At 40.5% G+C, this 26,295-nt stretch overlaps 1 protein-coding gene across 7 annotated transcripts in view; it reads left to right on the forward strand.

Annotated features, from left to right (window-relative positions):
* Window positions 1-26,295, forward strand: part of GRB10 (growth factor receptor bound protein 10) — a 147,429-nt gene that overhangs the window by 70,007 nt on the left and 51,127 nt on the right. For all 7 annotated transcript variants that reach the window (XR_011737513.1, XM_071804421.1, XM_065830850.2 and 4 more), the window contains 2 exons: window positions 18,840-19,056; window positions 22,204-22,345. Coding sequence is in view for 6 of the 7 variants with exons in the window: in XM_065830850.2 (XP_065686922.1) it covers window positions 18,840-19,056; window positions 22,204-22,345 (359 nt within the window). In the remaining variant the exon portion in view is untranslated. The remainder of the gene's footprint in view (window positions 1-18,839; window positions 19,057-22,203; window positions 22,346-26,295) is intronic.

Here is a 26,295-nt window from a genome sequence, read left to right on the forward strand (position 1 = left end):
CTACCTGGGAAAAATCTGTATCAAGAACACAGGTTTGTTGTATACCTCTGTGCTTTCTGAAGGCATTGGGGGGGGGGGTAAGACACCCTTTCCTAAGAAACTTGTTTCCAAGAGTGTGGTGACAGTGGTGTGGTAGAGACAGTTGTAATGCCAGAAACTGCTCCCTGAATTCTTGAGATTGGCTGGACTTGAGCTTTGCAAGAAACATTTCAGTAGCCTTAGTTCACCAGTAGACTTAGCAGTTTTGGCACTAGCTGTATTCTCCCCTTCATTCCTCCAAATGAAATCCATTTAGCTCCTTCAGATAAAGCCCTGAATTACTCCCACCCTCATTTAAAGCATTCTAAACTCATTCGTGTCCTGTTGCTGATCAGCCATGCACCTTTCATCTCTTTTGTGATGGCAGATGATTTCTAATAGCTGACACAATCCAATCCTCTTGTCTGCAAACAATTCTGAGATACATGTATTCAGTTTTTTAGGTTTTTGTTTTCCCCTGACCTTCAAGGTTATATTTTTGGTCTCTATCAAAGTAGTGAGAGGGTGGAGAACAGGCAGTACAGCTCTTGGTTTCCTTCCATTGTTTGTCCTAATGATAAAAGTGTCCTAACCTTTGGTTTCTGCCTCTTCTTTCCAGTGCTGCAGGTGGAGCAAAATATAAGTTAATTTACTTCTTTTGAGTTACATCCTATAAGCAGAGCTTTTATTATCTTAAAAATGAATACAGAAATTCACTTTGCTCCTCTTTTTAAAGTATAAAAATAATGAAATGAAGAAAATAGATAAGCATTGTCTAAATCTGTAACATTTCCAGGGGTAAGAAACAGAACGAGAGCAAGGTAAGACTTGTTTGCAAGAGTGAAATGGGGCATGTTTGGGATATAACAGCTCTCCCGGCAAAGGCTTCTGTTGCTTTAGGATTCCTCATGATTCAAAAATGTGGTGCCCTCCCTTTTCAGTTGTTAGCTGGTCTTAATTAGAGGAAGAATTATAAATACTAAACAAAAGTTGGATTTGTGCTTAAAAATTGAATGGATTTGAAAAGTTGGCTGACACTATTGCAGGAAATTTAAGTTAAGCGCTTAAGTATAGATTTAGTTCAAGGTTTTAGTAACCTTTTCTGCATATTAGAACAATTTTCGTGAGTTTACCTACTAGAAAACCAGGAAAGAGGTAATGAGTCTTATAACTGAGAGCAAAATGCCCAATTCAAGTTATAGCTTAAACATCATCTTTCTTAGAAATGTTTTTTCTAATCTGTTTATAGAAGAGATTGGTTCTGCCAGATGACTGGGAAATTGAGGACTGTGGATTTTAAGATTTTTTCCAGCATGGGAACATATTTCCTTTAGTTGAGACAAACAAGTTGCACTGGAATGTGCTCATGGTCTGTATCAGCAAGTAGAGCTTAACTTAGTTATGTCAAGAAGAATATATACGGTGGTATATCTGAAAAAATGGATGTCACTAAAAATACCTGGCTAGTAAGTTTCTGTGGTGTTGGGTGAATGTGAAAGTAGGCTTTCTTAGTGGCAGTGATGTTTTTATTCAAGTATCAATGTGATTTTGTGTGTTTAAAAATAATTAAATGTTCATGACTGAAGTCAGACTTAAGATAGCAAGAATAATGTAAAATGGTACAGGGTTTGTTTACAGCAGCATGCTGGTTCTTTCTGTAAGCCCTACATCTCTGTGGACTGTACTATCTGTCCCCACAGCCAGTCCTCAGTGAAAGAAGGTGATTTGATGGCAATGAGTGCCCTTGGGCTGGTTGCCTACTTTATTGATAGCAGGGTCTTTGTTGGGGGAATGGTTCTTCTGTCACTCCTTTTGGAAGTTGTGTGGAGTCACAAACCTCCAGAGTCTGTACTGTGGAGTTGCACAAAGACCCTAGCGCTCATATGCAAACCTGACTCCCATGTGTTTGTTGTTAGTTAGCCATCTATACCTTAGGCAGCTGTAAATGCTCAGAATAGTTGGAATTATCCAAGTTGCTGATGACACTGGGCCATGGAAATCGTTGTGAGACACTGCGAAGTGTACGTTTCTTCAGGTGAGCGTGCAGAAGCAGCAATGGGCTCTCCACTCCATGACCCTCTTTACCAGGAAATGGGAAATACTTGCTGGGGTTGGCTATTGTCCCTGCGTGGGGTGGGATGAAGAGTTAGAAGCACTCTTTCAACAAATTAGCTGTTACATGGGATGAAACAATTAACTGTAGATGTCTACCTACATTTTTGCCCATCAGCAAAACGAAGATATTGCTGTCACAAAACTTCTATCGAGTTTGTGGCTGAGATTTGCTTTGTAGTGTGTGTGCTGTTTCTGAAGATGAAGTCCTTCTTTGTTCATGGTATTACGTTGAGAGCCAGTTCTGAAGAGATGAAATCACGACTGCAATGTGAACATATGAGAGATCGTATCCTGATATATAGGGTAAACTGCAGACTGTTACTTCGACATAATGGATAGACTTTCTGTAGACTGACTTGTTTGTGTCCAGTGTATGACATGGAAGTGGTGAAAGATAATGCAGCTTCTAAGTACCATAAATGTGCTTTGATTGAAGGTGCGAAATCCTTGACTCATAGTAGGGAGGGGGTCACAAGTTACTCTGAAGGGTAGTTGAAGCTTTCTTTTTGTGCATATGGGGGTTGAAATCAAAGTTGGGAAAAGTGACCAGACTTGCAAGTTGACCTTGGAACATTTACTAAAAAGAAAAAAAAAATTGTCATTAAATGTGGAGTAATGAGATAAGGGAAAACCACTGAAGGCATAAAGTATGGTGAAAAGCTATGGAGTTTCTCTAAGATAGTTTTAGTATGTAGTTAAAGTGAAACTATTGAAAGAGATGCAATTCATTTTCATTACTGTAGGAGCCAAGATGTCTGCTAATAGAATATTTATGTTTGTGGTAATATCTTTCCACCATTGTGTATCTCTATAAACCTTCTGTTTAAAAAACTGACCAAACAAAGCAAAACAAAACAAATAAAATCTCTCAACCCTCCCCCTGTATGGCAATAGTGTGGAGCTCTCTGAGCCAGGATACATGTCTTCGGTTGTGTTAGGCTGGTGAAATGCAAAACAGAGAGATCTCTTTCTGGAGAGCAAGTTTAGAGATGAATCTGGCAGATTGCTGGCTCCAAGGCAAACTGGAGAGAAATTTGTTGAAGGCATGAATTGGGTGAATGCCTCCTTTCTTACAGTGAGGATGTCTGAGCAAGAGGACTTGGTGATCATGACATTGATGACTTTGACCTGAAATAAGATGTCCTTTCATGTAGGCTGTTCTCAGACCGTTTACGTTCCCCAGGGTCTGGTGTCTCCCAGGGGTTTGATGGTACAGCTGTGCTGGCACACTTCCTAATGTACTTGTAATAGCAAAATACCACTTTCTCTAAAGGAAGTTTATTGTGGTTTGACAAGTGAAATGAAACGCAGCAGTAAAACCATTCTTAGACACTTATACTGGACTAGGAATACGGTTATTTTAACTGGATAAACAGTTGAAATGTGGAGTCATTTCTACTGAACTGGTTGTGAGCAACCTTTCCTTGTATTTCAGGCAAATGTGCAGGCCTATGGAGAGTGAGGACAGTGAATTCAAGAAATTAATGATGAATGTTGTGTGTCAGCTCCAGTCTGAAATTAGTCCTATTGATGTTTTTGCCATACAAACATGGAGGAAGGCTCAGCCCCTGGCTGACAACTCTGACACAGAAGGGACAGAGAAGAAACACTTTTGTATTGTTAAATCGGTGGGTTTCAAATCTGTGAGATTGAAGAGAGATTTTTAGTGCCTTGGGTTAAGTAGCTTTTAAATAGGCTTGGAAGACACTTAAGGGTTAATCTGTTCCCAAAACTTTTATGGATATAGTATTACCAGTATAGTTTTGTGATCCGCTTGCAGTATTTTATACTTGTAGTGGGTACTTGTATATAGATTCAGTTGTCCTGGAAAAATGCTGCTCTTTATCATACCTGACCTGATCAAAGCAATATGAGTGCTTTTCACACATCAGTAAATGCCTGTCTGAAAAACACTGGTCAGAGTACTTGACGTGCCTCATGTAGGCATCTAGATTACTTGAAGATGCATTTTAATGAGAGCATGTGGGAAGAATCATCTAATGCGTCCTCAGTTTTGAAGGCACCAACAGACAGACTAGCTAATGAGGGCAGAATTCAGGGGTATTGTTGGCAGAATGCACATTACAGAGGTTAACATGGTAGGAAAGAGCATCAGTGGCTCTTAATGAAATGGTACCCACTGTGGTGAAAGAGGAAGGCAGTAAGAATCTGAAAATCATTTGGATCAAGTACAAAAGACAACATTACTCTTCAGCTGATGCAAGATAACTCAAAATTAGCTCACTGGAGGTTGACAGGAAGCCAATGTGGGATATCTACTCTGGAGGACTGTCAGTGACAGAGAAGACTTCGAAGCGGGTTCTAGTGCATTACATAGTGCAGAAGCTCTTAGTGCACATCTTTCTTCTTCTCAAACTGTATGTCGGGATTTTATCCATTTTATAATTAGAGTTAAGAATGTATAGGTGCATGGACATACCAGACAACAGGAAGAACCTTAATGTATTTTTTACTACTAAAACATTAAAATATTTTTAGGTAATTGTACATTCTGATGCTATGCTGCAGCTGCTGTGGCTTGTGCTTTAAGTTGTATATTTGTCAAATAAGGAAAGAGGAGTAAAACAGTGAAGGATAATATTCTGGTGTTGCATTACTTATGGTGTCTGTAGCTTTGAAAAAATCTTGTGGTATTAAGACTGCCCTAAAATGACCTGGAAGAGTACACTCTGTAACTCTGATTTCTTACATTGTCTATAAAGCTACATAGCTATAAAATGCAAAGCCTGGGTCTTGTATGTAGCTCACATAATAAGGGTGGGGGGGTTGGAGAAAAAAATTCACATTTCGTAGCTTTATGAAATACGTAAAATCTGTAGAAAAACAACTCTGTAATTTGATGTCAGTTCTGCACTAACATTTTTCATTACAGTGTAGCATTAACAATAAACCTCAGTCATCACTGTCTTTGAACGTATGTGACTATGATAAGCAGTACAGTATTTATTTCTTCCTTTATGTAAACACTGCTGCAAGTGGTTCATGACAGCACTTCAGTATGGCAAGCTGTGCCATGTGAGGATACTTTAGAAATGCATAATTTCAAAGCAGCTGGCATTCTTACATCGAGGATGAAGAAGGTGGTGGTACTTTTCTTAAAGCCAAGAAGCTTTAAGGGGAAAATCAATCTGAATTTGTTAAAGTATTCGTCTCTTTGTGCATATTAAAAAGGACAAGATTCTGTCAAGCTGGCTGTATTTTCAGCTAACAAAAAACCAAGCAAACAAAACCCACAAACAAACCAGAAAAAAACAAACAACAAAAAGCCCAAAACAACAACAACAAAAACAAACCAACAAACCCACAGACTTAAATGGGGCAAAGCAGGAAAAAAAAAAAAAGCATGATATGTAGCTAAATTTGGAGTTCTTAACAGCAAGCAGGTGCTTAAGTAATTAAAGTATATAAGGTGCTACTGACCAAAGCAATTAGTAGGTAATTTCATTAATGGTATTAGGATTGCAGTAACAATATTTAAGTCTTTCTGTCCAAATCAAGATTGCGGGCAATTTGTGACATGTACAACGTGAGGCTAGAAGCAGTGTGATGTTACGGTGTGTTACAGCACCACTATCTGAGTGGATTTGTAACTGCACAAGAATATGTCTTAAACTGTCTGTGTATCTTGTTATCACTCCTAATTGGTGTACATTGCTTGCAAGTTTACATATACATGCAGTTATAAATTTTTATAAGCTTGTATGTTTGTACGTTTATGTATGAAAAAGGGCTTCATGGGGGCTGCTAATTTTTTGTTTATCTTTCAAATTCAGTTATGAGCTTGCTGCTGTTCAACAGCAAAAGAGAATTACACTTTTTTGTATATGTTTTTGTGGTTTGTCCTTAAGTGGTTGAAAACTCCGGAGAGCTCAGGCATGGTAAAATATTCCAAGTCTCTCTGGAATCTGAAGTGCTGCAGATGATGGGTTTCTAAACTACGAGGTCTGCAACTGGAAGACAAGGTGCATGATGTGCCCAGTGACCGCAGATAGGCAGCTTCTATCCTCAAGAATAGCCAGAAACGTTATTCAGAAGATGACAACGAGTTTTAGAGGCTAGGTGGAAAACAAATACGCATCAGAGAGTGTATCTGAAATATACTCAAGTCCTAATACAAGTCACCTCCAAGACAAGGGGTAGCATCGCTGAAGATTCATTTAGTCATGTAACCAGAGCAGTGAAAGCTTCCTACTGGGACATCTGTGGGTGTTAGTTACTACCACCACGGCTAACCTGGAGCTGCTGACGTGGTTAAAAACCATCAAGAGAAGTCCTTCATGGCGTTAAGGCTTTATAGCGACACTTTTTGGCCTACCTTAAGCTCCATCCTCTTCATGCGTCGCCTCTTTCTAGGTCTAAGGCTTTCTAGGTCTGTAAATGCGTGGGTGTGCTTTTGGCAGAGGAACCAGTCTTCTCTGCTTCTCTGGGCTGTGTTTCAGATGTCAAAAGGAGCGAGGTGAGCCGGTTTTCTAACCTCTTGTGAATGCTGAACCTGCACCCGTGGGTTTTCAGGGCATCTTTCCTCAGAGGACTGTTGGGGGTTGATTTTTGGGAGGTGCAGGATGTCAGGGCCATGCAAGCTTGTGTGGGTGTACCAATGACATCTTGTCATGCGGGGTGAAGGAACTGGAGACTACCTGGTAAGAAGCAATGGTCTGTTGACAGAGTACCCTTGGGGGGAAAATGTCTTGTGTCCTGCTTCCAACATTGTTTTGTGGGCGTGTGAGGAGGCAAGTCTAGGTGGGGGCTTGGGGACCCTGCCCACAGCCTGGTGAAAACCCACCAGTCAAAGAAGAACAGCAGGCTGGCTTCCCAAAATCACAGGCCACCCTGAGTACCCCAACTGGGAATGCACATGCCATGTAAAATCAGGTGTGTGGGTTTCTTAAGGAGAACGGGTGTAAGGGGCAAGTTGGTTTGGACTCGCGTCAAGCTGTGTTGAATATTCCGTGTAGCTTTCACTTTTGGGTGAGCCTGATCCTGACTGACTTTAAGCAGTGCAGCTTACCTGTGGGATGTTAAATCGCAAAGGGCCACAATTTGAGTAGCTGATTTAAAAAAGGAAATTTGATTCAGCGAGTCTAGAAGAAACAAATACATTTCCATTTTTCTTGGGCCCAGATGAATTTAGGCTGATGTGATAGCTCTTTATTGAATATTCGAAGGGTAAATTTAGTTCAGTATACTTTTTCTGTTGTATCACTGCTAGTCTCTGGTGATTGACTGTAATGGTCTGGTTTTGTTTTATTTTTTTCCACTTTTGTGTTTCGATGTGATGTTTGGGTTTGTGTGTGTGTGTGTTGGTTTTTTTTTGTTTGGGTTGTTTTTTTTTTTTCCCCTCTCTCAGGGTATTGCTTTTGTTTGTTTGTTTGGTTAGTTGGCTTTTGTCATTGATGTTGCTTTTCCCACTCCCTCTCACCCCCCCCATTTTTCCAGGGTTGTTTCTTCTTGTTGTTCGGTTATTGGTTTGTTGTGGTGTGGGGGTTGGTTGGTTTGTTTGTTTTTAAAAAAAGGCTGGCTAACAGGAGCTCTTGGTAACAGTGTAGTCACGGCAGAGGGAAGTGCCACCGGAGCTTTTATAGATGGCTGGTTTCTGCATCGGCTGTGTGGGGTACGGGCGCCTTCGGCAGTGGCTCCATGCCGCCGTTTGGGATGCGACTGCAGCAATATGCTCTGCCATCTGGGCATCTGTGCAGCAGGACTGTGGCGTTCCCTTCTCACGCGGCGGAGGTTTGCTCTTCGTTACAGCAGTGGTTCCTCTCAAATTATCTGCCCTTTGCTGGCAGGGCTGGGGGGCATCCTCTTCTTTCTCACCCAAGAGGACTACATGATTTTCTGACACAACAGCTAGGCTTGTGTGAGGGGAGAGCCTAAAATAGACAGCCGGCTCAAGGACAGAGCGTCTATGTGCACATGAAATTAAATGCATGCCCCAAAACACTGTTCCCTTAGTAGGACAAAGAAACGTAGGGAGAGCGTATATCGAGGTGCTGCCAAGGCAATGAGAGCGCATCTGATGGCAGCCACCCTCATCTGTGAAGCGAAGCTAAGGTAGGCAAGCCTGCTGCTTGTTATTAATATATGTCAGGTGCTGGGTTTGGAAGTTCCAAGTCGGGGGTCTTAGGAGGCTTTTTTGATGCAGTGTTGCAATTCCAAACAACTCTCCCTCTCTTGTAGATAATTTACCAAAATGACAACTGGAGTTAATACTAAACTAAGAAGCCAAAATGACCCCCGTGTTAAAGCATTTTACTTTTTCATATGCTTTCAGTTCTGTTAACTAAACTGACTTGCAGTACCTTAAATATTAAAAATTCCTGTTGTCTCCTTTGTAAGTACATGGGTCACAGCTAGGTAACTATTATGTGCTGAAAACGCAATCTTTAATTAACTTGGAGGAATAGCTGATTCATTAATTGCTGTGTACCACTTTTGGAACTTGTATTACATCCTCTTAAACATGCTTTATAAGCCAGCAATAAACCTGTTCAAAGCAAATTTTAAAACTTACGGTTTAAAGTTAGCAGGATTAAAGGTTAGCCTGGGTATCAAGTGATGAGGTATGCACTTAATTTAATAATAATAGTGTTTCAGCATCAACTCTGCAGACCCATTGCTTTCTGAAGAGAAATGCTAACGGACTTTTGGGGTTAATTGCACCGCTTTTCGCTGGAAAGCTTTATTTAGGTTGTTGTGAAGTGGCTTTGGAGTGAAATCCCCTGTGTGAGAAGCCTGGAGTTTACTGTTGGCCAGGCAGTGGGACTTCCCCCAGCAGGCGGGCAGTGCTCTCACCGAGCAGCTGCCGGAGCTGGAGCTGCACAGCAGCACGTCAGGAGGTTGTGTATGATGTTTCCCGGAGCGGGGATAAAGCTTGGGCTTTCTTGGCAAGACAGGAAGGACTAATCCGTGCAGCAGTACTTATATCAATTTGTAAGGATTGTTTAGCTGGGATTATTTGGCTGGGTATTATGGTGTTTAATCAGGGAGGGAGAGCCCAGCTTCTCTGAAGGAAAGCAATAGATGGCTTTGACTGTGTTTTTAACTTTGCCATTAATAGCTTTAGACTTGTAAGACACATGGTAGCTCTTCTCATCTGCCTGAATTTTAAACTCCTTTTTGAACTGTGGCTTGTCTGTTACTCTTGTTTATTTGAATATGTTGGGTTCTCACTCTTTTCTGACATGGGCAATAAGAAGAGAGCTAAGTAAGATTTGAGACAGGCATTAGAAGCAGAAATGTGTGTATAGGAAATGGCAGAATAAATTTTGAAAAAATAGTAATTTTCATTCATGTAAGCATAGGGAAAACACACAGTATTTTAAAGCTTTTTATTCAGTTTCCTTAATGTGAAAGTATGTAATCTTAATAAATAAGCAAGTAAACCTGACCTTTAGTGTGTCAAATTGCAGCTCTCACTAATACAGGTTATCCTCTTGAAGCCATTCACACATAAAAGTGACTGTCTAATATAAGATGCAGTCTGCCAAGCATTTACCATGTGGCCAGCAGACAGTATTTCATTTCCTCTATCGATTTCCATCCAACATTGTGCTTCCTAAGTTATGACTTGGAAGTACCTTTATGGCTCAGTAGGTCAGCATGGTTTTTCCTGTTATCTGAAAAGCTAAAGTGGCTTTTCTGTTTGGTTTTGTGTGGGGTACACAGGCTAAGAGCTGTTCTGCTGCCCAGGTGTTACCAAGACCATGTCCTCTTGAAGGATGGGCAACAATCTTTCTGTAATCATAGAATACCAGGTTGGAAGGGACCTCAGGGATCATCTGGTCCAACTTTATTTGGTAAAAGTATTGCTTTGGGGTATGTTACCAGAACTTTCCTTCATGGTTTTGCTATAGAGGTGATGAACCAAGGCTGAGGCATCCAATTAACCTTACAAGGAAGATAAGACTTGAATAGAGAATCCCTGAATCAGTCAGTCCGTCTGTGTTTGGTGCATTCACTCATGCTCTCTTTTTCTATTTGTCCCTGAGTAAAGAAAGGGCCACAATAAGCCTATCTGTGCATGACTGTTTCTTGCACAACTATGACTGAAGCTTTAGATTCCCCTCTGTTCATATCTCCTTTTGGGTCAGGAAAATCAGTTTGCCCTGTGCACCCTGTGGCTTATGGTGTCCTTCAGTGATGCAACCACTACATCCTTCTCAGGGTTTTTTTTTTTGAGGATTAGTCTACTCTGACCTCAGGTTTGGCCTTGGAAGCAATACCCCATTCTGCCCTTTGTGGCACTGCCTCTCTCCTCAGTTGGTGCTATTTACTATCCTCTGGGTAACTGAGATTGTTTTGGGTTTTCTTCTGTCTTGATAAACCAAACCAAACAAATGCTTTCTAATTAATGTCTTTCTCAGTCCTTTTCTTAAACTAACAAAAATTAGGTGACACTAGAAAATGATACTGGGAAACCACTGAGCCTAATTTTCATAGAAAACTGCAGATGTTACCAGTTTCTTGAAAATGAGTCTTCTGACTGGATTTTGTAATCAGTTCAGAAATTACAATTTCCCAGAGGTCTACTTAACCTCAGATACTGCTTTGAGTGATGTGTTTACTCAGTATTTGCTATACAGCAGTGGTTCTGCAAGTGCTGGACAGCAAAGGAGGACTTGAAAGGCTGGCAGTTGCTGGTAATTGCTGTTAGCAGGAACTCCACTGTAAGTGATGGCTGGACAAGGGTGTGGGATCAGTCCCAGGACAGGAGCTGGTCAGTCCCACTGTCTGTGCAGTCACATGGGATCAGCTGGTGTCCTAATGAAATTCAACAAAAGCAAGTGTACGGTCCTGCACCTGGGGAGGAATAACCCTGTCCAACAGCACAGGTTAGGGGCTGGCCTGCTGGAAAGCAACTCTGTGGAGAAAGAGCTGGGAGTCTTGTTGGACAAGAAGTGAACCATGAGCCAGAAATGTGCCCTTGTGGGCAAGAAGACCAGTGGTATCCTGGGGTGCATTAAGAAGAGTGTGATCAGCAGGTTGAGGCAGGTTATCATCCCCCTCTGCTCTGCCCTGGTGAGGCCACATCTGGAGTATTGTGTCCAGTTCTGGGCTCCCCAGTTTAAGAAGGATGAGGAATTACTGGAGGGAGTCCAGCGCAGACTTACAAAGATGATTAGCAGACTGGAGCATCTTTTTTATGAGGAAAGACTGAGAGAACTGGGTCTGTTCTGCCTTTAGAAGAGAAGGCTGAGAGGGGTTTTTATCAATGCTCATCAGTATATTAAGGGTGGGTGTCAAAAGGGATGGACCAGACTCTTTTCCAAGTGGTGTCCAATGACAAGATAAGGGGCAAGGGACACAAGCTGAAACACAAGAAGTTCCATCAGAAAAAGAGGAGAAATTTCTTTATTTTAAGGGTGCCAGAGCCCTGGAACAGGCTGCCCAGGGAGGTTGTGGAGTCTCCTTCTCTGAAGACATTCAGAACCTGCCTGGACCTGGACACGTTCCTGTGTGATCTGCTCTAGTACCTGCTTTAGCAGGAGAGTTGGACTAGATGATTTCCAGAGGTCCCTTCTAACTACTCTGCGATTCTCTTTGGCTTTGGGTTCAAACTTTGACCTGATGTTTCTTTCAAGAATGTATCCTTTTTTCCTATTTTTGAAGCACATATCTTTTTTTTTTTTTTTTTTAGCACTGCAAATTTTCTACTAGAAAATGGGTATCAGGAAGATAGCATCCCAGCTCTGTGTTTTCTAAATGGGGAATGGAGGTCTGGAAAGGGGACTGGGTATAACTTACGTATTTTACCTTATTCTTACAGTTGTAATAAAGCTGGTATGTACATGCATAATCAGCATTCTACGTGTTTTAGATGTTTTCCTTGGGTTTCAAACCCATCTCTCATAGCAACACCTTTAGTGCTTGAATACCTGAATGTGCCTTAGAGTCAAGCAAGGGCTCATCGGTGGTAGTGGTGATGCCCACCTACAGCAATTGTCTGTCAAGGTCACAAATGTCCATCCGCTCCACAAGAGGACCAACATGGCTCTGTGGTTCTTGGGTTAGAAATAGGAACAGGCATGCTGGGAGGTGCCTCTGAATGTTGTCTGTGAATAATTGCAGCTTCATCAAGGGGCAAAACCATTAAAAATCTTCATCAGAGACACGCTTTACCTTAGTTTGTGTCTGGAATTAAACAAACAAACCCTCCTTATCCCCCGTCTGTCCCTGCAAATGCCTAGCTTTCATCATCTTTACTCTTCATGATGTCAAGCCTTAGATGTGTGAACTAGACAAGAGCTATATTTTCCATTTTTCAAACGTCAATTTTTTTCATCTGAATTCCTGAAACTTGTTTTATGTGGTAAGGACTCGTCCAAAAGTACAACTTCATTCCTTCCTCCTGTCAGGCACCTATAACCAGTTGCTCCCATTACATGTTAATGCTTTGATTTTTTTTTTAATTTTTTTTTTTGACTAACACTTTTCATACGTAGCTTATTCGTATAGTTGTTACCTAGCAACATTAATTTTGTTCAGTTTAGTTTGTCTTCTGTTTCAAGAAATCTATCAGGTGTGTTTTAAGAACGTTCTGGAGTCCAACCATGAACCTTTAGTAAAGAGGTGTTTATAAAATGAAATCTCTCTAGCACCTGTAATTAATGTACACATTTGGTGTTAGCTATCCCAGCCTTACTGGCAGCAATGGGAACAGATGCGTGTGGGATTTAAAAATTACCTGGAGAATACTGGAGCAGTTACAAGCTCGCCATTGACTTCTGTGTGTGGCGTTCCAGTGCACTCAAAAACCATAGATACCTATCTCAGTTTCATGCCCTTTTACTGACCAACATCTCTGCTTCTTGTTTTTCTTTCCATGGCATTGTCCATGTACCGTTTTAGAAGCTGCGCATGTACTGATGCGACATTTTGTAGGCCAGGTGCCGTAGTTACAGTATATTTTATTTATGCTGATGAATGTAATAAAGGAAAGGACTTCATAGTGCAGAGTCCCATAAGGGGACTTAGAGGCAACACAGAGTTCTGGAGTTTTGGGGTTCAGGCTTGTCATTTTTAATTCAGACTATGACCACTCTGGAGTCGGTAATGTCTCTAGGATACAAAGTTTGGTTTGTGTCTTCTGTGCTCACGTGAAACAAACAAAAATCTGATTTTCTAATATACAACTGAGGCAGTCTTGATATTTTCATAATTGGTTCTGGTAGAAGACCTGGAGAATAATGTGAAAGCATAAGATTTGCAAATGGTTTTCATGTTGTCTTTTTGTTTGTTGGTGGTGTGTGGTTTTTTTTTTTTTTGTGCAAAACTCCTATCTATATGTAGTTTTTAATAAAGTAGGAGAGATTGCATAGAATTGGAGTTGGTATTAGGAACTAGTGGTTGTCATTCAGCTGCAGCATCACTACAGGGGTCACTGTGGGGTTTTTAAAAAATTATAAGAAATCTGCTTATTATCATCCACCTTCTGTTGCATGCATCTCTCAGAGGTGTAGAAGCTGCCAAGTGCTAAATGGATGCAGCCATAGGAGGGCTGTAGTAACTGTTTTGAGTGTACAAGAATTCCAAGTCCAAATAGGCAACTGGTGCTTGAGCATCAGTGGAAGCTGAAACACCCGTTAATAAGGGATTATCTTGTAAAAGGAGTTTGTATTCACAACTGTAGTAATCTTTACCTGCATTTTTGGTGATAAAACATGGGATTTCCACAATACCAAAAGCCTTGAAAAACATACTTGCATCACCAAAATGGATCAGAATAACTTATGTGTAGTTTTAGGAGATTTGGCACAGGATGTTGCAGTAGATACCACAAGTGTTTTTTTGTGTCTTTTTTCAACTTTTAAGTTCTGTTGAAGTCTTTCTGTTCATTTTAATGTAATGTATTTACCCTGTATTACGTATAATTTACGTAGTGTTTCACTGCATCATCAATGCAGGGTGTTAGGGCATATGCAACTGTACATGCCTCTTCTATCGCTGTTTCCATCTGTCTGTTTGAGGGTTACTTAATGTGGGCAGGGCTAAACTTGAGTGAAATCTTACATTAGTTATAGCTTAGCTTCTTTGCTTAGTCAAGCTGAATCTTGAACATGCTGCACTGAAACTTGTTTTGGGGAACTAATTGCCGGTGTTAGGCTGTCAAATAGGAACAGACGATCAACTAGCAGCTGCCTCACTGTAATATCAAACACTTGTTTATATATGTACTGTTATGCTTCCTTTAGGGTCAGACTTAGTTCCGTGGTGAAAAGTGGTATAGCCTTTTTATAAGTCTGCTGAATTCCAAATAGCACTCACATCAGTCTTCTCTGTGAACCGATTTGAGACAATGCTGGATAATTAAATTCTGAAATGAGCAAATAAGGAGAAAATTATTTATATATGTATGCGGTAAAATCCTCTTAAATCACAGCTCAATTAAGTCTTGTTTTTCATAGTATACACTGTGGACTGCAGATCATATGTAGAAGGGAAGGGTGTTTGCAGGGCTGCCATTTGGAGACACAAAATTTATCCTAGTCTGTAGTCCAGGATTCTTTCTGTGTTCAGGTTGTTGGGTTTTTTTTTCAGTAACCAGTGCACTGAACCTCTTGACAGCAGTGGAAATACCTGCTTTCTTCAGGAGGTTGGCACGGGCAGAGCTGAGCAGGGCTCATTTCAGCTTTATGGCACTTCAGAATAAGTGGGATCCTGCTTAGTCCTGTTAGCTGAGCTTGACACGTTAAAGCCAACAAACACCAAAATAAGTAAATAAATTAGGATCAGGTAGACAGAGAAGGGCTAGAAGCAGGCAAGTGGGTGGGACACATTTAGACACAGATTAAAGTTTGTTCAGACCTTATTGAGGGGTTATCATCCCTCCTATGGTATGCTCGAAATCATTCAAATGATATTCAAAGTGCTTTTGTTTTTGTGAAACGTGATAGGTTAGCTCACTAGCTCAATAGAGGTTTTATAACGAAGTTTTCTTTCCTTGAATTGAACTTTAATTTTTTTCTTGTAATTGAAATCTTGATTTACCAAAAATATTGCTTGCAACATCCAGTGGAGCTGGTTTGTGAACAAAGCCAAAGTTTAGCAAGTTGTGGGCAAAGGAGCAGAATGAAGTTCAGACAGCTGCCAGTGTGCGCACTTTAGTTCTAGTTTAAGGGACATTGCTTGCAGACGTACCAAGTATTTTCTTATTGTATCAGAAGTCTAGAAAACTACCAGTACCCTGTCCACCACCAGAATTATGTCAGTGCTAGGTTTTGCCAGTGTTTCTCTTTAAAAATTACTTTCAAAAGTAAAAGGCTGCTTGCATGTTTGTGCATGGAAGTGATAAGCTAGCTTCTATGCCGTTCAGTTGAGAGAGAAAAAAACAGACCTGGAATATCCACTTTCATACTCCTTGATCTTATGGCAGGATTCAGTGAAGATGAAAGAAAATATCCTGTAGCGTCCCTGGAAGCACAAGTCTGCAAGATAGCTGGAAAACTGGAGGCTCCTCTGTTCCCTGCAGCTCTGCCTGCTAGAACCTGCAAAGGTGATTCTCTCCCGCCTCAGTTGCAAAATTTATGGGTGCATACTGAAAGGACCAATGTGATGCCATACTGGCTCAAAGCCCGAATCTGCAAATGTTACTGTTACATAGTAAGCCTCCTCAAAATCAGTTTTGTCAGCTTTATTTTTTTTTTTTCGTGTAGGATGGTACTGATAGAGGCTAGATCTCACTTATTAGATGATACTTGGAAGAATTGCACTGTATATGAAATATCCTTTTGAATAGTATAGCTGCAAATGGTTGAATTGGCTTATAAATCCCATGGATGGCTTACTTGATTTTCATTTAGTTAAGCTCTGTAGAGAGCCATCACAAGTAACACACTGGATTACTTGGCAGGCTGAGACATCTGCTGGCGCTTCCCAGGTAGGCTACAGCAGCGAGGTTTCCTATTGTAGCATGCTGAAATCTTTCCAGATCATAATCATAATGGTATTTAATAGTAAATGCTGTTGTGTGGAGACGAAATTGTATGAAATCCAAGATTGAAGCCTTTGTCTTCAAAAAAGCTTAAGGATCTGTGCTCCTGCAAAAGTTTCATAGCAAGACTGAGGGCTGTTACTAGCAGTGCTGTACCCGTGGAGAAAAGGAGTTGATGGAGTGAAACCAGATTCTGGGCTTCAGTGCAACATGTTATTAGGGAAACTCTTTATGCACCTCGTCAGTTGAAAATCAAATTTAGGTGTGTAACTGATATGCTTAAAAACCTGCTAATGGTAATTCAATCCTTTAAGCTATGTACTTGGTTTGCTTAGTATTTTCCATGAAGTACCTCATTTTATGCATATTAGACTTCATATCACACCTTTGTGCCTACTTGATTATTCAGGTATAGCTTTAGCTGATTCTTAATCATTCCTCTCATGTTCCAATCATCTGAAAATGTAATGATCTTGCACGCTAGTAGCTTTGTCTAAGTTGTTAATAAATTAGTACCCTTGGGGACCAAGCTGTACAGACTTCCATAGAATGTATGCCTTGTCTGTCTGCTCTTTGTGCTTTTTACCCTGCTAAACAGCTGCTGTTAGTTGCTGTAATTTACTCCCTGACTCTGTCTTCTATGCCTCCTTCTTCCAACCCCTAAGCTTTGACTTGACAGCCATCTGACACCCTACAGCTCGGTCTTCTGGTACTTGAGATGAAAGATAGAATTTAAAAGCCTTGTAGTTCAGCCTCTATGTCTTTATATTCCTACTCCTGTGGTTCCCTTGTGATTGCTCAAGAAGTGTTTTCGATATGTCCTCCAAATAGGATAAGAATCTGGAGGATGGAATGAAACTTAAATTGCAACTTGTCTTGCGATTTCTAAAAATAGCAGGGAAATTATTGTAGACTTTGTCCAAGCAAAGCAAAGTCTAGAAGGTGGTGTTGCCCAGTGAGGGTGAGTCTTAGTAGAGCAGTGTTAATAGCTGTTAGCTACAGAAACTACAGGAAATAACCATAAAGAAATGAAACGAAGAAACTCGTTTGTGGCTTGATGGTTTTTGTTGGGTTTTAAATACATGTTCAAACCTAGAAATCCTGTGAGTGCGTTTCAGTGAAGGATAAGTGGCTTTTACTTCAGTAAAGAATCTACTGACTTTCAGTGACGAATGTAGTATTTCAGTTCATCAGTTAGAGCTCAGACGTACGTATGTGACCAGCACTCATTTAATTCTCAGCAGATCTTTGGTTCATCCAACACTGAGAACTGGTGGTGTCGGCATCCAAAACAATTGCTGTGTAAATAACCGTGTTCAGATCCCGTTATGGTTACTGAGGCGTGGTGGTGATGGTGCTGTTTCGGATTATATTCTCACGAAAGGTGATAGTGGTACAAAATCATTCATGGTATCTCAAAGAAAGTACTGTAACTGATCACAAGCTGAATAGCTGTTCCTGGTGGATCATCTACCTAGAGAACATGGCAAAAGAATGGGTATCAGAAGCTATTTGGGGTGAAAAGCAATAGCACTGTGTAAATGCCTACTAGCTCCATTGCTTGGCTCTACTTTCCATCCATGTAATGAGGAGTTTGGCGTGATACAAGGTTTTCAGACGGCAATGGTATTTTTTTTTGAGGCCTGTTGATACAACTGGAAAATAAGGGCACAGTTTTGGATGCACAAAGTTGTGTTTGGTCTGAAGTAGCTGTGCAGTAACCAGAAGCAGATACCGATGTGTGTGTTCGTCAGCCCACTGAACTCCTGATAGGGAGTGATGTAACTTGTGGCAAGGGAGTAATTACAGTGCTCTGCAACAGGAGTTCAGAGAGTGGTTAGTGCAAAGGGCTCCCAGAGTTTTGTTGTCTTGCTGAGTAATTATGATTGTTAAGGAGGAACGAGTATGCATAACTTATTTACTGCAAGGCAAGGTGGCGTATATGGAAAGGTTCCTGCACTTTTTTGGGACTGATGTTTCTCCAAACACCCACACCACATTCCTGTTAATGTACTTTGAGCTCTTTAAGGTAGGGGTTTCTCTAACGCATTTCAAGAGCAAGGATACAGATCTCCTTAGAGTGAGAGTTAAAAGCTTGCCTTGCCCTTCAAAATACCCTATCACAAAAATAAGCAGAAATACAGACGGGATTTTTAACAAACTGTAACGATTGCTTTCCAATGTGTACAGCAGAGTGTGTCTTCTGCCTGTTGACTTCTGTAACACTACCATGTTGGTTGGTTGGTTGTTTTTTTGTTTCTTTGTTCTTGTGGTTTTGTTCTTTGTGTTGTGTGTGTGTGTGTTTTTTCCCTTCTAAATTATTGGATCTTGCAAAGTGCTTGATAATTGAACTTGATACATTGACAAGCTGAACTAAGGTATTTGTAAGTGATATACTTTTGGAATATATGTCAGTTCATCAATAAGTGAAGTGGTGCTTCACATTAGCACTGACATTATTAAAAATCCCACCAAATTTTGGTTGTGAATATATAGTAAATACTATAGTAGAAATATTTAATTCTCTTATCAGTCGCTTTTCACCAAGGATGACAAAATAAATGTCCATCACTGACTGTTACTAGCTGCATTTTTCTGCTGTAAAATAAACGTCCTCTACAATAAAAATTTGCACCATAAAAATATAACTCTAAAATTACTTGATGACTTCACAGAAACTTAGTCTTTGGTCTTTCCAGACTTCTTGTATCTGTGACTTCCAGATGTGTCACGCTGCCTTTATTTTGTCTTGCAGATGACGATGTGGACCTGGAAGCTTTGGTAAACGACATGAATTCCTCATTTGAAAGTTTATACTCTGCATGCAGCATGCAGTCGGAATCCACTCCGCTCCTCCAGAACGGCCAGCTCAGCCGCAGCCAGCTGGGCTCCTCGGGTCCCGGCGCGCTGCAGCCGCTGTCCCCCAGGCAGAAGGTGCAGCGGTCTCAGCCAGTGCGCATCATGGCAGTCAGGTAGGAGCAAGGAACTTGCCTCCTTTTTGTCAAAAAGTTGGCTTGAGCTGGTTTCGAAAGACGTGCGTTTTCAAATAGGAGATGGACTTCTATGGGAGTCTCGTAATGTTAAACTGGAAGGGCAAGTGTAGAGTCTTGCATCTGGGCAGGAACAACCCCAGGTTCCAGTATAAGTTGGGGAACAACCTATTAGAGAGCAGTGTAGTGGAAAGGGACCTGGGGGTCCTGGTGGACAGCAGGATGACCATGAGCCAGCACTGTGCCCTTGTGGCCAGGAAGACCAATGGCATCCTGGAGTGAATTAGAAGGGGGGTGGTTAGTAGGTCGAGAGAGGTTCTCCTTCCCCTCTACTCTGCCCTGGTGAGACCACACCTGGAATATTGTGTCCAGTTCTGGGCCCCTCAGTTCAAAAAGGACAGGGATGAGATGATCTTTCAAGGTCACTTCTAATCCCTAACATAACGAAAAAAGATGTAGCAGGTAGGTGAAGGACATGAGTTTTCCATGTGTTTTATAAAATGCAAAAAGTCACATTCTCAACCTGCTTTAAATCAATGTTCGATATACCTGTAGTAGCACACGTGTGCAGAAGCTTGTCATTGGTAGCAATATACAGAAATGATGCCTGTATTTGGATTTATTTCCAAACTGTTAAGAACTATTTTCTCAGGTATGATGCTTACTGGCAGTTTCTTGGTTTTATAAAACGTAAGAGATCATGTAGATACATGAGGATGCATTCCACTAGTTTTGATATACAAAAAATACTCCTCTTTGTAGAGGTTTCCTTAAGGGTCCAAGAAAAACAAAATAGAGCACATCAAAGTTGTTTAACTGTCCTTCCTAGAGCACTTTCAGCTTTTTCGCTTGAGTGCATTATGTGCATCATTACAAAAAAAATGAAGGGTTTAAATTGTCTCCCAGTTGTCAGGATGGGGGCTTGAATGCAAGGATCAAGTGCAATACTGTTGGTGGTAATGGGAGAGTCTGTTGGTGATGCTGAGGTTCTTACGATCTTGTCTTCAGCCAGTGGGAGGAAGAGAGCTCCAGTCAGCGTGATTAGGTAAATTGCTGAAATCAGAGATTTAGAGTGTGCCCTTCCAGTTAACAGTGTCTTCTGCAAAAGAAGTAAGCAATAATAATAATAATAGAAAAATCCTGGATGTGGAAAGGGTTGTTCCTAATTCTTTATGTTGATGTATTTCGTATAGGAATGGTATTCTTAAGACAGGTTTTCTGTATGAATGAGTAGTATGCAGTAACTGCAATACAACCAAGTCAGCTAATGATGCAATCATTTTTACAAGTATTGCATATTTAACCTTAAATAGGGCTGTACTAGAAAATGTACTCTCTAGAGTATTATAACTGTCAATGTTTTGTAAATATCTCAATCAAAACACTTTGTTTCAACTATTTTTGGCATTTCAAAACTTAGCAATTCTTTTCTGAGAACACTCTGCCTTTTTGAACTCTGTACTTCCATACCCACAAGAACATTGTGTGTTTATCATTGAAGAAAATAATGGTGAAACTTTTATTCAGGGTTATCTATACCCCCTTCCCCATAGAGGGGGATGGTGGTGTCTTTTTTTCAGCCAGGACAGGATGGGTGACTGTTGCAATTTTCTTAAGAGCACAGTTTTATGTGTGTATCATTCATGAAAGTAAACGATGCATTGCGGCAGTACAGGCAGAGCAGAGTGCAGTACAGTGAATGCTTGTTTTGAGAAAATCACACCTTTCTCATTGTGCCGTCTGTAGTTCCACTTCTTACAATGGAGGTCAGTCAAAAACTTGCAGTGGATAGCACTATTGCACAGCTGCTGAGATGATAAGTCTGCTGGGCTAAACTGTCCTTTTCCCTGTGCTGTAGGGAAGTGCATGCACGGGTGGCACAAAAAACAATCAAGCAGGTCAAAGTAGTTGTTTGCTTGGCTCATAGTTATGGTCAGAACCTTGTATTCATAGCATAACCCAAATCTGTAAGGCTCATTCATGGAACGCCAAGGCAAGTAAATTGAAGGCTAGAGTCACCTATGGAGAAGATTTCCCAGTGGTTGATTTATCAGCCCCTGGGTTCTGGGACAGGCAGAGACAGAGAATGTGCCTGGAGTGGGATGTGTTGCCAGAGGCAAACCCAGCAGTTGTTTCCCTGGCAGGTCTGTTAAGAAGGTTCTTCTTACTAAAGACATGGGGAAAAAGTGAGAGCAAATTGAGGTTTTTAATGATTTGCCTTTCAAATCCAGGAGTTAGTTGATTTTTCTCTGGAAACTTTAAGGATTGCCACTAGATGGTGCCTTCTGCAAAGGTGTTGCAGGCCAGCCCGCTGCAGTCACCCCGTGCATCTTCAGCAATGATTCCCTAGCAGTGGGGAAACCTCAAGCAATCTGTAGGGTCTTGTATCTTTTCAAGCTTTTCTGTGGCAACTGGTAGGCCTTAGTTTTCCTTTTTCTTGTGTGGCAGTACAGGTGTATCATATAAACTGGAACTTGATACTCTGTTGGTCCTACATAGACTCATGAGGTGTATCTCAGGAGGTGCAAACTTGTCTGAATAGTAACCATACAATTAGCATAAGGTGGGATGGTTTGATCACAGTTTATTGCTCAAGCTGAGTCTTTGCATTTCGATTTCTTCAGGAAATGACAAGTTACTTGGAGATGGAATCTGGTGTTCTGATGAAGTGACAACATTGGTTTCAGTCTCAGCTTAGAGACTTCAAAGGGGTACACCTTTATTTGCAGATCAACATGAAATTTGGCCCCAAGTGACTGCAGTTGTCTTTCACATTGGTTTGGAAGAGCTTAACTGACTTTCTGGCACACAGAGCTTAAGCTTGTAGACTAGTGCTTACAACAGCAAGTACAGACGGGTATTTCTGTTTATTTTATGTACGCAGTTACCTCACCCAAGTAATCAAGTTATAAGCAACAAAACAGGCATAGATGCCTGACAAGTCATTTTTCATATGCAATTACCTACTTTGTGCTTGCAGCCACAGTAACAGTGTAGTAGTTGCTTAGAAAAACAAAAAGGGTTTGATTCCTTTTCATTAGGATCATTATTGTAAATGATGGGGCAGGAAGTGCAGGTCTAGCTATGCCGCTTTGCTCCTCTTAATGCTTAGTGCTTCTGTGTTTATAGGCGCCTTCAAGAAGAAGAACAGCAATTCAGAACATCGTCTTTGCCGGCCATCCCAAATCCCTTCCCAGAACTCTGTAGCCCCGCAAGCTCTCCAGTGCTGGCCCCAGGATCTTTACCTCAGAGTCAACCTGCTAGTAAGCATGTGAGTATGGGACGAAGCTTTGGGTCATCCGTTTGCGTTCAAACCTGCAGTGGACTATTTCATTTTGGAGCCAGAAAGAAAGTTTCCAGGTAACTAGGCACACTTGTGTGAGTAGGGCAGCACTGGCCGAGAGAGTGTCTTTAAACAGATCTCAGACCTTATTAAAAAGATTTGTAAGAATGAAGTGTAAAAGTTAAGCAAGTCTCTTTCAGGTATGTGCATATTGTGAGTGAAGCAGTAATGCTTAATATCTTTTAGATTTTGTTATCCAAGGTAATGACTTACTAATTCAGAAGTCAAGTTAATTAGCTTGGAGATGGAGGAGGATCTGTGCATGTTATCCTGCATATTCTAGATGTCACAAAGACACTGAACAGTTGTTTTCTTTAAGGACATAGTGCTGCTTTATTTTTCTCTTTTTCATGAGGCTGCTCAAAAAGCAAAATAATGTTCTTAGAGCACGTAACTAGACACAGCTCCTTGTAATGGGACTTAAGGGGAGAACTGTCCCACGGGAAGCTGGTAGAGTGGCTCTCTGGGTTCTTGCTGGTGAAGCTAGCACAGACTGAGCTCCCACATGGTCCAGAGCAATAACCTCAGTGACACTGCAGACAGTTTTTCTTCTCTGTCCTACTCTACACTCTGAGAAATAAACATCTTGTTTTGTATTGATCCTTGAGCACATTTAAAGAGTAAAGCTGGGCTCAAAAACCTTCATTTTGTAAACTGTACTGGCTTACTTGGGAAAAAAAAGATGGGTTGCTCTTACTAATTGTTGGCTTAGAACAGTTCTGTGCTTGGGCACCCACAAGTGTGGTGATGTTCTGTATCACTGCTCAGTTTGTAAGTAGCACCTGCGTCTGTTCTGAGTGATAAAAGGGTTTGGGTGGACAGTTCAGCTACAAGCAGTAGACCCTAATGTACACACCCTCGCATCTTCTGTACTGCTTTACATCACCATGAAAACAGTCTGCTTTCTTGAAAGACAGTGCATCTTCATTGGTTTTAGTGTGTTTCCTATATGTACAAGACAGATAACCAAATAATGCTCTAGGAAAAAAGATTGAGTCTTTCATTGGGAATTCAGCAGAACCTCATCAGAGGCCTGGGTACTGGCTAAGCAGAAAGGCTGTTTTGCCAAGGGAGTGCTAATCTGATTCCAGGGATGCAAAACAAGGGGTAATTCTGCCTTCTGGCACTTGCTGACAGGATAGCAGTGCAGCTGCCTGTCTGAGACCAACTGATGTTGCTGAGGAACCTGCATTTGCCTTTCCAAATAGTCCCCAGGGTCGGGGATTCTTTGCCCATTGGGTTTATGTTTTCCTAGAATTAACCCAAGCCACCCTAAAGATCACTCTGTAAAGCATTAAGAACTCTAAATGATCAGTTATTTCCATCAGTTTTTGATGGAATTTAGAAACTAGTGGTTTAACAGCACATAAATATAAAAATATATAAACCCCAAACTTTTCACGTATGTAAGAAGATGGCTATAAAAGCAAAATAAAAGGAGATTTTTTTCCCTAACTTTTACGTTATAATTTAAAAACAAAACAAATACCCGCCCCCCTCGCCCCAATCTACCTATTTTCAAAATGGAACGTTTTCACAAGCCTTTTGAAAGCCTGAAATGAAATAAATGTTTATATTGCTTAGGTATGCTTGCTGCTGAAGTTTTTAAGCCAAGACAATCCATCACAGTGGTAAAACCTTTGAGTATGTGAGACGAGGAGTTAAAGCCTGTTGGACAATAGTGGATTCTTCTGTAGATGTAGATACACTGTTTATTGACTGATGGTGGGCAGATGAGAAATACAGGCTCAGAGTGAGAGGATAGTAAAGTATTCTTTTTCCTCTCTAATGAATTATTTTCCTCTCTTTAATAAAGGAGTAGTGGAACAGAACTAAAAAAAAAAAAAAACTCCAGTTTTAAAGTATTTACGGACAAAAGTAAGAAAAAAGAGCAGGTTCAGTTTTCTTCATGAAGGAAGAAAACTGATTCTTCATTCTTCAAACGTGGAGTGTTGCTGGATAACAAAATAATCTGTCTGTTCAGCCTCCTCATAGGATGGTAGTTGTGTTTAATCCAGTTCTAATTCTCTTCAATAGAGTCTACCAAGTATCCTGAATAAAAAATGGGTAACTTAAGAAATATTATACATCTTTCCAACTTTATCCCATTAAAAGAATATATAGTTTGGGAATGTAGTAAATTATTTTAAGATGTTTTTTGCTTAGAAAAGCATCCATACATACAATATAAACTACTGGCTAACAAAATAAGTGATGAGTTTAGTTAAAGGACTGCAACAGCACATTGTAATGGCTGGCAGTTAGTGAAAATGAGCTATGTTTCAAGGAAAAAGTATAACTACAATGTTAAATGTAAACCAAGGTTAAACATAATGATGCTTAATTTAAGGTTCTCTGCTTGCACATTATAAACAAGTATTAAAATTGGAGATTGGAGTGAGCCATTCTGACTACACGGGATAGATGAGGTGTTAGTGAAAAGCAATTCCTTTCATGCTTCTCGAACATTTGTGGGTAAATAGGCAAATAGTGGTTCCCGCTGGCAGTGCTGCAGCTCTGATCACACAGGGCATCGCGGCACACGCGTGGCATGGAGGAAATGTTGCTTTTGGCAGCTCGTATCTAGGGTCCCTGAGAGTGACCCAGGTTAAAGTAGTCATAGGGGAATTCAAAAAGGAGTGGATATTTTGTTTGTTGATACTGTGGAACTGTGGGTGGTCACTTGGAAACTGGGATGTTTGAGACAACTTCATAAGAAACAAAGTGTCATTAGTATTGTTCCTCATGGGACAACTCAGTCTTATTTTTTAGTAATTTAAAAATACACCTCTGCAATGCTAAGACCTAGTAGTGGTTATGCAAGAGGAATTTAAATATCTGGTCGTGTTAGACACAGAAGAATCTCATGTCATATTGCCAAGCCTTGGGCATAAAGAAATGCCACTTCTGTCCCAAGGTTCTACTGAATTAAAACTTTTTTCTGGTGTATTGTTCCTTATAGGAGAAAGATGCACATGTGAACGAAAGACTGAGTGAAGGAGATTTCAGGTCATAAAGCCTGAATTATATTTGCAGATGAAAAAAATGGATGTTGCAGTTTTGCATACGCAAAACTTTATTTGCTTAGTTGGAGCTTAAGACGTATATTTCTTGTTGAGATACTTTTGATCCTTTTAATTATTTTTTTCATGCAGTTGCCACTGCTTTTTTTAAACAAGTGGTTCACAATGTTGCTTATGCACTGCTCTGCATTTGTTTTGTGCTTTTTCTTGGCTCAGCAAAGAAAGGTAAAAGCAGTAAAACAATGAAAAACAGCTGTAATAAAACTTTCTTACATTTTTGAAGTAGTTTCTTTTTTGTTTTCTCCTGATGATGAAGTCTTATTCAAAGAAGTGCACATCACAAATAATTTATTTTTTTAAAATATATTTTCTGGGATCTGTTGGATAATGGTACTGATTTCACCACAGCAAGAAGCGGGATGCCACCTCTAGCTCTGCTGCTTGTAAAGCTGACGACTGCAGGAGCTTCCCCAGCTGCTCCCCAGAAGACCAAGAACAGTGAGAAATAATGAGTCTTCTGTACTAGCACAAAACTAAAAACACATGTAGGCAAATGGGATAGTCATTTAATGGGAGCATCAGTATATCAATCTGGGAGGTAAAACTGGAATGTTAGGCTTATTGAAATCATTGCAGATTTTGGTATTTTTTTTATTTGACTCTAGATAATCTTCTCTGCTTTAGAAAAAAAACCCAACAAACTAATTTAAAAGATTTTGTACATACTCTTTTTTTTTTTAGCTCATAGATTGAGTAACCAACCCATAATTTAGTAGTAAAAGATTTAGATGGGAAATAGCTGTGACCCTTTAGGTAACATTTTGAAGGCTATCCTGCACTGAAGCAGCGTCCACA

Source organism: Patagioenas fasciata, chromosome 2 (genome assembly GCF_037038585.1).
Source record: "Patagioenas fasciata isolate bPatFas1 chromosome 2, bPatFas1.hap1, whole genome shotgun sequence".
Taxonomy (NCBI): domain Eukaryota; kingdom Metazoa; phylum Chordata; class Aves; order Columbiformes; family Columbidae; genus Patagioenas; species Patagioenas fasciata.